General features: G+C 43.5%; 1 protein-coding gene across 2 annotated transcripts in view; it reads left to right on the top strand.

Annotated features, from left to right (window-relative positions):
- Positions 1 to 12,694, top strand: part of INO80 (INO80 complex ATPase subunit) — a 670,892-nt gene that overhangs the window by 273,790 nt on the left and 384,408 nt on the right. For both annotated transcript variants that reach the window (XM_085626921.1, XM_085626922.1), the window contains exon 17: positions 9,835 to 9,919. In XM_085626921.1, coding sequence (XP_085483047.1) covers positions 9,835 to 9,919 — 85 coding nt within the window. The remainder of the gene's footprint in view (positions 1 to 9,834; positions 9,920 to 12,694) is intronic.

Below are 12,694 nucleotides of genomic sequence, written 5' to 3'. Positions count from 1 at the left end.
GGATTCTGCCTCTTGTTATTTTGAGCTATTTTATTTTATTTTAAGATTCCGTATGAAATTCAGTCCGGTAAAGAAGATTTTATTTACCACATAATGGCGCCCGAATAGGGACACTTTCTCATCTCACGCGCCGGCGGTGCGTTGCAGGCCCGGTCTCCTGCCACAGCTGGACGGACCATAAACGCGTACCAGCAGGATTTCCTGTAAGCTCCCTCCGGTCAAGCGGGGGCGACTGAGGCTGCGATCAACCCAGACGAGGCGGTGAGAAGTGCGAAGTATCCCGACCAGAGCCTAGCTGAGAGAGCAAGATCCGAGGTATACAGAGGCCCACCAGGTTTTTCGAAATCCCGATGTCCAGAGGGTCCGCTGTCCGCAGTCATCGAGTCCTGTCCATTCTCTGAGGCCTTCCGTTTCAAGGAGCTACTCGGTGAGTACCATCGCCGGGGAGGCGTGTTGACGCGCACATAGGTTGTGCCGGTCAAGACGGATTTGGGTACACAAATCCGGTCTGCACTGTTTAGCAGTGTATATGTACTGTTTAGCAGTATATCAAGTATTCCGAAGTATTCAGTTACTGTCAAGAATTCAGCGTGGTGATTAGTTAGGCAGACTGTCATCATTGTCGGTCATTGTTAAATGTTTAATGTTTAATGTTTTCAGAAATGTCTTGCATATTGTGGTATGAATGATTGTTCATTGTACACTGTTCATTATTGGGGTTTTTTTCGTATTAAGTGAGTTCAAGAGTAAGTATCAGATCAGTTGTCAATATGCCGCTCTTCTCGAAGTTAAGACAGATTACTACCAGAAAAGGGGTGCTTGAAGAAGCAGTTCCTATTCCTCCTAGGGACACTCCAGGGCATTTTATGTACCATAAGCATGGCTTAGATGCCATATTGTTTCTTGATCTATGGGTAGATTATACCAAGGGATTGCCGGAAAGTCAAAGGTGGCCCGTAGAGGGAACCTGGGATGCAGAGTGCATCATGAAAGTAGAGGAAGAGTTATGGAAAAGAAAGGTCAGACAGTCACAGAAAGACGCTGTTGAGTTATGGCGTAAAGAATCTCATAGACGTACAGAAAAAGCACGTAGACAAGAAGAGAGGAGTAAAGAAAGTTCAAATAAAGTTCAAGAAAATCTATTAATTAAGGAAGGTATCCGAGTGAAATCAGAACAAGTAAATAGACAAAGAAATGCTCTTATGAATGGTATGTATCCCCTTCTAGCCGAAGGCAAAATTGTATAATAGCCATGTGCCGAAAAATCCGTAAAGAAATAGAGCGTATTCATGAAGAAAGATTGGGAACAGACGAGTTTGAGCAAGATGAAGTGTCCGAATCAGGGAATTCCGCAAGACAGTCAGAGACCATAGCCTATGTAGGCAGAGGAGGGTCCTGTGATAATGCTAGATGTTTTTCTGATCCCATACACTCAGTATGCCCAAATAATAGCAGAACGTATCCGACGCCTATAATAAATCTGAAGTCTCCTGAACATTCGTTTCAAGCCGCAGATAAAATACTACGAGAACGAAGGGGTTACCACCTCCTCGATTCCATGGATGAGCAAGAATTAGCCAGATCAGCCGTTCACTGGATTGACAGTCCTGAAAAATACGGTGATGAGACCGTAGCACACACGTTTTTTAATCTCAGTACAGATGAACAACGTTTAGCTGGAACCTATATGATTCAGCAACTCCTCATATTATATAAGAGCCAACATGCTGACCCTGGTCCTTTACCTGATATATTAACGGAACTACTCACGAACAGATGGAGAGGTTCTAGTAACAAGCTAATTAAAGAGATATTAGTGTCACGTAAGCAGTATGTCCTTTTTGTAAGTCCGGATTCTCTCTCGCTGCCCCGCAGAGAAAGAGCGCCGTACTATATGGATAGACAAAATCCTTTACGAGAAGTGCACCCAATAAAAGGCGAAGACAATGAGTTTCACCGTGTATTTGTTTACACACCCATATCAAAAATGGAATTATTGGAAATGAAGAAAGTAGTACCTAGTCATGACAAAGACCCAGCGGGTTTCCACCGAGAAATTAAAGACATGTTACTAATGGGAGAGTACACCTTTCCTGATATTATGACGATATTAAAGGTGCTTTTGCCTGCTGGCATTTATGAAAAACTGAAAGAAAAAGAGTGGGAAGTGGGAGACCAAAAGATAGACTGGACAGCATTAGCAGAGGAAGAAAGGGGCCGAACTGCAGGTTCAGGGCTCGGGGATAAAGTTAAACTGTTACCAGGTTTACTAGTACAGGTACTGCCACGTTTATTAACTACAAAAAAGGAAGATTGGGGTGCAATCACAGCCTGCAAACAAAAGCAAGATGAAGACACAAGCGATTATTATGCTCGATTTGAAAAATGTTTTGGTATAAATAGTGGTATAAAAGCAAGTAGTGACTCATATCCACATTTATTTGTGACAAAATTAGTGGAAAATGCATTGCCTCCAGTAAAGAATAGAATATTGAAATTCGAGAGTACCTGGCAAAGTAACACTCCGTCGCAAATGCTACAAATGTTACAGTATCATCACAATAGAATTAGGGATGAACAAGAACACGAGCATAGACGCATGAAGGATACAAAAATGAAAATGCTAGTTTCTCAGACAGTACCAGCAGATGGTCACAAAAAGGGTGTGACACATTCTGGTGATTCTGCAGTTCCTGTAAAAGGAACCTGCAATTACTGTAAACAACTAGGCCATTATGTACACGATTGTCCAGTCCTGAAACGTAATATAGCTACAGGCATTGCAAAGGAGAGACCACGATTAGTTAGACAAGATCAGAATGAACAAGGAGCTATGCAGCATGGACAGTCCATGCCAGTTCAACAACAGTCCATGCCAGCCTCACAGCAACCCATACAGTTTGTGCCAGCTGCACCACCGTTGCCTGCTACTGCCACACAAACCACAACACGACAAATGTATCAGACTGCACAGTATGAATACCCTGAGTATCAGCGTTACGCATGAACCAGCCTAGAGAGGGAAGTTGACTTACCGCTTATCGAGATTCCTGTAGATCAAGAAGGACCTTATGTACATAGTGAATTATTAGGTCAGGATAGAAAATTCTTACTCGATACAGGGGCAAGTCGAACAACCATAAAACGTAGTGAAGTTCCAGGGGCACCCCTCTCAGGCTCTCAAAATGTTTCCCTTGGTTTTTCAGGAAAACCTATTGTTAATGAAGTATCACAGCCTCTACCACTTACGATAGGACCTTTGACACGAACTACAGATTTATTGCTTACTAAATCATGCCCAGAAAATCTGTTAGGAATTAAAACTCTGAAAGCACTAGGAGCCATAATATGTTGTTCTCCGGAAGGAGTAAGGTTGTTTTTACGTGATTTTAAAGGTCACTATGTGTCTAGAGACATGGATCCCCGACTACAGACTTTACCAGTACATCTATGGGCACAAGGCCCTACGGATGTTGGCTGCATGAACATTACACCCTATCGAGTCACACTGAAAGCAGGAGTGGTACTACCACGAATGCGACAATACAAGTTACCGCATGATGCTGTAGTGGCTTTGCTGAAAATCATTGATGAGCTGATTGCCCAGGGAGTAGTTGTAGAAACAGACTCCAATGTATGTAATTCACCGATAATTCCGATTCTTAAACGAACTGATCCTACTGCCCCACCAGTGTACCGATTGGTTATTGATTTGCGTGAACTAAACAAGTGCATTGTACCACAATTCCCTGTGGTCCCTGATATATCATCATTGTTGACAGCAATTGATTCCGAAGCAACATTCTTTACTGTAATCGATCTCAAGAATGCCTTTTTCAGCGTCCCAATAGATCCGGAAAGCCAATACTTGTTCGGATTCAGTTTAAATGGGCGCAGCTTTAAATTCTCACGCGCTCCCCAAGGATTCACAGAAAGCCCCAGCATCTACAGCCAAGCACTGAAATGAGAACTTGACAGTATCCACATGCCAGTCAATACTGCACTGCTTCAATATGTCGATGATCTGCTGATCACAGCGAGAAGCGAGTAAGAATGTGAAAAAGCTTCTCTGACAGTTTTACATTTCCTAGCCGACAAGGGGCACAAGGTGTCTCCTTCTAAGCTGCAATTCTGTGTCCAGCGAGTTATTTATCTTGGTCACTCGCTGTCCAAGGAGGGAAGGCAGCTTACACCAGATCGCATCCAGTTAATTGCTAACATGTCAATACCCCAGACACAAAAGGAGGTGCGGGCTTTCATAGGCCTCACTTCATATTGTAGGCAGTGGATCCCTCAGTACGCATTTCTAGCAAAACCACTCATTCAGTTAACCACACAGGAGGCAGCCACATCGACTGTTCTCCCTTGGACTCAGGAACATACACAAGCTTTTGAAAGCCTAAAGGAAGCTTTATGTCAAGCACCTGTTTTAGCAACACCATGTTATAGCAAACATTTTACACTCTTTGTTACAGAACGCGAAGGTACTGCCTTGTCAGTACTCACTCAGGATCAAGCAGGATCACGCAAGCCATGTGCTTATTTTTCCAGTACATTAGATCCCGTAGCTCAGGCTTTGCCTGCATGCCTGAAATCAGTGGCAGCGACAGCTTTAGCAATCAGACAAAGCGATGCCATAGTATTAGGACACCCATTGACAGTACAAGTACCACATGCAGTAGAGGTTCTTGTGAACCGAACACAAACACAACACTTGACCATAGCAAGACTTACCGGTTATGAACTGACATTGTTTCAACCACACATAGAGATCCGACGGTGTAATACATTGAATCCTGCTACACTATTACCTGTAATTGGAACAGACCCACTAGCTCATGATTGTGTTGAAATCATTGAAATAAAGACGAAACCTAGACAAGACTTGACAGACGTTCCATTGTTAGATCCAGACCTGACGTTGTATGTAGACGGATCGTGCATGAGAACAAGTACAGGAGATTTAGTGGCCGCGTATGCAGTCACAACAGACACTGAAGTTATTGAGACAAATTGTATAGATACTTTGTCAGCCCAAGCAGCAGAACTTATTGCTCTAACACAAGCCTGTATTCAAGCCACAAATAAGAAAGTTAATGTATACACTGACTCACGTTATGCATTCGGAGTTGTACACGACTTCGGCGTGCTGTGGCGAGAGAGAGGTTATTTAACTTCCCATGGTGCCCACATTCAGCACGGACCCCTCATTCATGCCTTGTTAGACGCAATACATCTACCCACTGCTATATCAATTATGAAATGTAAAGCACACACGAAGGTTACTGATATCATTTCTCAAGGCAATGATTTAGCTGACAGAACAGCTAAACAGACTGCTCAGAATCGCACATTAGACATGACAAAGCCAATAGTTCAGACACCAACACAGTGTATGACAATTAAGGATCCCGCACTTGACGTAATTGACATACAGACACATGCCACAGCAGAAGAAATAAAGAAGTGGACTGAACTAGGAGGGATCCAGACAGATCAAGGATGGATGACGAAGGAGAAATCTGTATGGTTTCTCCCTGATTCCATGGTTCAAGCCATTATAGCTACAGTTCACAGTCCAGCACATTTAGGAGAGAAGGCTATGCTAGACAGCATTCAGCACATTTGGTTCAACAAACATTTACGAGCAGCAGCTAAACAAAAAGTTCGTACCTGTATGATATGCTGTCAGTTTAATCCAGGAAAGAGTGTTCCCGTAGAGCAGGGTGGATTTCAGCCTCCTGACCATCCTTTTGAAGTCCTCCAGATGGATTATATTCAGATGGAACGTTGTCGAGGATTCAAATATGTTCTCGTAGTTGTCTGCGCTCTCTCCCGTTGGACAGAGGCGTATCCCGTATCAGATTACACTGCCCCGACTACTGCCAAGCAGCTAGTTCGAGAATTCTTCCCACGGTACGGTTTACCACGTGTTGTATATTCAGATAACGGCCAGCCTTTCTCATCCGAATTAATGAAACATGTCTCACTTTTGTTGGGATATCAGTGGAAATTCCACTGTGTCCGACACCCCGAGGCAGCAGGTCTCGTGGAACGACATAATCAACTTTTAAAAATCAGATTGTCTAACATATGTCAGGAAAAAGGGGTGGACTGGATAGTAGCCTTACCAGTTGCGCTATTTTACATGAGAATGGTAGCACACTCTCGAACAGGGCTATCCCCTTATGAGGTGATCTTTGGTAGACCACCGAATATGTGGGGGACGCCTATACCCCGTAAAATAACTGATGTTGACTGTAATATGCTGACAGATTACCTGGCTTCCTTGATGTCTGCACTACAATCTTGTCGTTCACAGGTAGTCGCAGCTTTTCCCGACAACACCGAGGTGAAACCTCATGATGTAATTCCCGGCGATTATGTTCTCGTCAGGAATTTCGATCGGAAAACCCAACTGGAGCCAAGGTGGAGGCTTCCTAAGTTGGTCCTGCTGACGACCAGAACAGCTGTGAAGATCGAAGGGAGAAAAGGCTGGGTGCATTCCAGCCATATCAAGAAATTTCATGGACTTCCTCCTGACACAAACAGTACTCCCCGTGTGTCTTCCCCCATTGACTCAAAGCTACCCTTGGCTGAGGCCAGTAGCACCGAACTCTATAAGCAGAAACTCAGGTCCAGATCTAAACTGTCGGACGATTTGATTGTTTAAGTCCTCTCCAAGGTGAAGCGGTTGAATCTGTCCCGACATGTATCCCTTAGGTCTGAATGATGTAGAGTCCAGAATCATAATGAAACGACATGCTTATTGTAAATTACTGCGTAGCCACTGTATTGTGACTTTATTAATTTTGTTTTCCTTGAGTTTTTTAATAGTTACTGCAAGCATATTGTTGCATATGTATTATCCTGTTTCTAAACGTGCTTTCAATATAACTGATGAACATTCTTTTAGTGAATTACCCCCACATGAGTTGTCCTATAGACTTGCGCTGCGCAATAACACATTCATTAGTATGTTACATCATTCCCATCAGACTAGTAATGCCACCAATTGTTGGGTGTGTGGCCGACTCCCTCCCTATCAGAATAACAAAGGAGTTCTGCCTTTCTTTCCACATCCGTTCACACACAATGGCTCCTGTGGAGCATGGTTTAGTTTATTAAATTCCATAGACCCAGACACAGCAGTTTATCAACAACATTGGATATGGGGAAATCTGAATCTAGTTTTATTCAAAGTCTGTCACCCTAATAAGGAGGGTCACCCCAGTAGAACAGGAACTGATTTAGAAAATGAAGTGTATAAATTAGGTAATTTTACGCCTAATCTTATGATTTTGAATGTCAAAACCGAAGTTGAACTAATTCTGCCCACTATGTCAGTATTTCCAGTTAAGGGTGAATTATGTGTAAGAAAAGTTGGTTCCATACACATGGGCCATAGCCAATGCGTTACTACAGTAGAATATAGTGATCAAGGTAAATCTTCATTTAGAGCTTCTCGCCATTCTTACTTTATATGTGGTCAGACTGCATATATGCGTCTGCCTCTAGATTGGGATGGTACCTGTTACATAGCATTCCTTTTGCCACCTGTTTTTCTAGCTCCCCCTGATTATTATCGAAATGTTCATTTAGTACACAAAAGAGAGCGTAGAGATCTCCCAGTTGTCGATTATACTGAGACGGCATGGGACAAGTATGTAGATTTCAATAAAGGTATCTTTCCCTATATAGGTACCATATCAAATAGTAAGCTGATACGCAGACTCACCAAGACTCTTGAAGCTGTAGTAAACGAGACTATAGCCGCCCTAGGCAATCTGACAGAAGAACAATCAGTGATGAGAATTGTTGTTCTCCAGAATCGTCTTGTCCTTGACGTCATCCTGGCCGATAGGGGCGGAGCTTGCAGGGTCATCGGATCCAGCTGCTGCATATTCATACCAGAAAATTCGCCATCTGTATATAAAGCTATAACACGCCTTCATAAGATTGTAAGCCAGATACACGAAAATCCAGGCACTTGGACGTGGTCCGGGTGGTTTTGGAGTGTGATATCAGCCTGGGGATGGAGAGTTCTATCCTTCCTAGGTATTGGCCTTCTTATGCTCTTCAGTTGTTGTTTATGCCTGCAATGTGGACCAGCGATTTGTGGTCTGTGTGCCACATCATGCATTCCATATCACAGTTCTCGTTCAAAATACCGGAAGAAGAAGGAAGAAGAAATGATGCTCCATGAGCAAATCGATGGAATGATGAAGATTGATATCTCTTGAAGGGCAAGTAGGGGACAAGGAGGGAATGTGGAAATGTGGATTTTCCTGGTCAGTTATGTCCCCTATCTTGGACCCCAACGGTTCTATATGCATGTTACAAGTACATGTATGTTCCCTCCAGTTCCAGTTTCTAAGAACGCAAATATATGTGTGTCTACCGTCGACATGTTCTCTGTCAGATCCGCCATCAATGGGCTGGATATTCGATTCCTAAGTATGAAAGGCCACCGACTTTATATGGCTAAGTTACTCCATTTTTACAGTTCAGGCAAGTAGGCCCGATTCTGTCCTCAAAGCCTTTCCCTGCTCTCTGTCTCTGACAGCTTCAGCTTGAGCTCGCATCTGTATCCATGAACTTTGTCCTACTCCCTGTGCAGCTAACGGTGCCTGCCTCGGCCAGTTTTCGCCTGCCTGCCAAGAAGCTGTATTTCACCTTCGAATTATCTATTTTGCTCTCTAGCCGATGCATTCCTGTCTAGTGATTTAGGTAAACATTTCCTTTAGCTCACAAGCAAAGGACTCAGCCCTTCCGTCCTCCTGCAAATGATTCATAGCCCTGTTGCCATGGAAAGTTTTCTGCCTCTCGCATCTCATATAGACACTTAGACGTTTGTTCACGCACACAGTCAGTATAGACTAGATTCTGTCCGAGAGTCCTTCCTTGTGGATAACATAGTTCTCTAAACATAGGATGTTAGATATGATTTGGGATTAGGTTGACTTGACCCCCCAGACTTCTCGTCTCCACATGTAGAGCTAAATGTCAAGTCCCTTCACCCCCTAGTTGCACGTCACTCACACGTCATGCTGCTGCGCGCGCATCTATGCCAAGTATTATCTTATAGATCCACCTATGTCTGATAATCCTAACCAATCATGTTTCTTTTATTCCTTATTACGCCTAGTTTCGATTACGTACCTGTTTTGTCACTTTTCTTATCAAATGTTACGCCTTCTACATTCGTTTCATTGTAATGTACTTATTATAAAAATGCATGTCTGTCAATAAAGTATTGTACTTCACTTCCTGAACCCTCGTGGTGACGGAACCTGAAGGCCGCGACTCGAGTCGGCCATTTTGAATGGAATAAAGCCCATTTAGAAAACCTCTTATACCACGGATTCTGCCTCTTGTTATTTTGAGCTATTTTATTTTATTTTAAGATTCCGTATGAAATTCAGTCCGGTAAAGAAGATTTTATTTACCACATGAGGCATATACCCCAATTAGAGAATCTGTCATCAGAAATATAGATCACTCCCTGGGTTCATATAGTGCTCTCAGAAAGCACTACTTTAGGATGTATTTTATATTTAAGAATACATAGAAGTTCAAATAGAAGGAAATGAAGGACCACATATCGGCAACATTAGTTCCAATGTATAGTTTTTTTCTGGCTTCTACTGAAGCAAACATTATCAGAAGTCTGGATAGTTTACATGGGATAATGTACTAGTGGCTTAACATAGAAGTCTTTGCTAATACTTTATGCCTAGTTGATTATTGAGTGTTCTTCCTTCAGTCCTTGCATGATATTCTTCCAATTTGTTCTTCCTTTTATCCTCAATGTTTTCCTTGATATGTTTGCAGTGTCCGATGGAAGATTTTGCTGCAATTTCAGTGCCGGAACCGGCTGCTTCTGACTGGCACTCCTATACAGAACACCATGGCTGAGGTGTGTCTGCAGTGAGAATAATTTTTATTATCTGTGTTATGTATACGAGAAAGTTATATTTTGGTTGGTATGTGTTCAGAGTACAAAGTAACATATTTTGTTTTGTTTTTTCCAAAGTAATAGATGGATGATTCAGACGACTGTGTGTGCTTGTATGTGGTACTTGTCTAGATGTTAAGTGCTTGAAAAAAAGGAAGTGGTGGGGGAGAAGACCTTCTCTGAACTGCTGACCTGATCCTGGTCCCCCTGGCAAAGAAGGCTTTCAGAAAGCAGTTGTACCCAGATACATTAGTATGCCATTTTTCAAGTGCCCGTTCACCAAACCTTTTTGTTTAGAGAAAACTAACTCCCTAAGCAAGAATGTTTTTTCTCTAAACAAAAAAAACAAGCCCTGGTGTGCAGGGAGTTTAAATCATAACCTTTATAATTGGATAAGGATATTACTTGTTTCTAATACCTTTGTGTTCGAGGCATATGAGCTGTAGATCATATATTGTGCATAGATCGCCATCTGGTGTTGGGCTTGGATGTTTGCACTTTGTTTTTGTCTTGGAAGAAGTCTTTGTAGTCACAAGATAGGTGACTCCTCCTTAGGGTGACAGTGCGCATGGGCATCATCTCCATCTTCAGATTGTTTTTTTCCACCATCGGGTTCGGATGTGATGTGCTGCGCTCTGGGTCGGTGTCGTTCTCGCCCCCTTCAACGCGCAATCCCTCACCACTCGACGGTATTGTCTCGATTGCGTTTCCCTTTCGATGCATATCTACGCCCAGCAGTCAATGGAAAGGACTCCTTTCAAAAAATGCCCTTGGTGTGGTGCTAAGTTCCCACACACGGACTTACACGAGGTTTGTAATCTCTGCCTCTCCCCAGAGCACGAGGACAAGAACTGCGAGCCCTGCTCATCTTTCAGGTCGAATAAAACCATCTGTGACCGTCGGGCTCGACGTCATGAAATGTCCTGCGGAAGCAGCTTGGTTCCTGACATCTTCGGAGCAGATCCCAATGTCCATGCGTAACTACAAGCTGATGAAGGAGAGATCTCTGTCTCCGACATCGAAGACGAGACAGTCACCCCGGCTCAACGGTCCGTGAGTACCGAGACCCCTCTCCCAACCAACCCCAAACAAAAGGCTCCGGTAACACCTTCACCCTTGGGCTCATATCGACACTTACAACACACTTCAGATGCCCCGCGCTTGGGCCCAGCTATGAAACCGAAAGAAAAGCCTTCCGGCTCGGGCTCGAGCCAGCCCCATTACGGTGCCGAGAAGTCAACTTCGGCACCAAAGCCCAAAAGTAAACATGTGCCACACCCTTCTTTGTCGGCACCGAGAACAGCCTTGACGCCAAAACCTTCGGCGTCAACACAAATAAAGGACAAGCCTTCGGAGCCGAAACAAATTAAATCAAAAATTTCAGAGCCAGAAACTCCTACACCCAAAGCTAAAGAGTCCAAAACCCCACAGAAAGCTTCTGACGCAAGGCCTAAAGAACATTCTGACCCTAAATCTTCGAAAAAGGACATTGTACCCAAACAACAGTCTGTGCCAGATTTTTCGGATCCAAAGCAAAAAACTCTAAACATTGACCCAGAAACCGCTCATGTTACCGCCAAACCTCCTAAAAAGAGAAAACTGGACCATTCAGAAGGAATACCCATTAAACAGAAGGAAATAGGCACTAATACGTCCCCCTTCCTCTCCTTCTCCACCTGATGCAAATTTGTTAATTTCTCCAGCACTCTCCCCTCAACATACATTTTCACCTCAACCACAAGTCGATGAAGATGATGATATGGGTAGGGATGGGACCACAGATACAGATAGGGATAAAGACGCACATACAATCCCACACGATACAGATCCTTTGGATGATTATAATACCGATCCAGATCCACACAATGACCCGGACCTCTATCCCTCTAGGCCATCACCGCCAGATGATAACATTGGGTTTGCACAACTAATTAATAGGGCTACACAATACCATGGGATGCAATTACACTCTGATCTTGTACCCTCACAAAAGTCTACACACACCCTGCCAATGCTAAAAGGCATGCTAAAACATGCACGAGAAGTGTTTAAGGACCCAGTCAGAACCAGGATCCTCCACACCAGGGTGGACAAAAAATATAAGGCAGCTCCCAATGACCCAATCTACATCAGAGGTCAGGTCCCTTTAGATTCTCTTGTGGTGTCTAATGCACGCAAGAGGGTTAATTCACAAAGCACAGGCGACGCCCCTCCTCCTGATAAGGAATCGAAACTGATAGACGCATACGGGAAACGTATCACGTCACAAGCGGCAAATCATTGGCAGATTGCCAATGCCCAAGCTTTGTTGGCCAGATATGACAGAGCTCACTATGATGAGCTTGAACAGCTTATGCAACATCTTTCTGACCAATATAAGAACAAAGCTAACGACCTTATACAGGAGGGTAATTTAATAACCAACACATCTATCAAATGTGCCCTCGATGCGGCTGATACCGCATCTTGTGCTATTAATACCAGCGTTTTATTACGCAGACACTCCTGGCTCCAAATCTCCGGATTCAAGCAGGAGGTGCAATCCACTATTCTTAATCCGCCTTTTGACCAAGAGCATATTTTTGGGCCCACAGTCGATACATCTTTAGAAAAGATGAAAAAGGATACCAAGACTGCCAAGTTCATGGTGGCCATTGCAATTACCTTCCTCTAGAGGTTCATTTTGTCACTCCATTTACAGGGCTGGCTCCAAAACTACTGGCTCAGAGCATCCCT

The sequence above is a fragment of the Triturus cristatus genome, chromosome 9, assembly GCF_964204655.1.
Source record: "Triturus cristatus chromosome 9, aTriCri1.1, whole genome shotgun sequence".
In the NCBI taxonomy this organism is placed as follows: Eukaryota; Metazoa; Chordata; class Amphibia; order Caudata; family Salamandridae; genus Triturus; species Triturus cristatus.
This window is presented reverse-complemented; position numbering and strand designations above follow the sequence as displayed.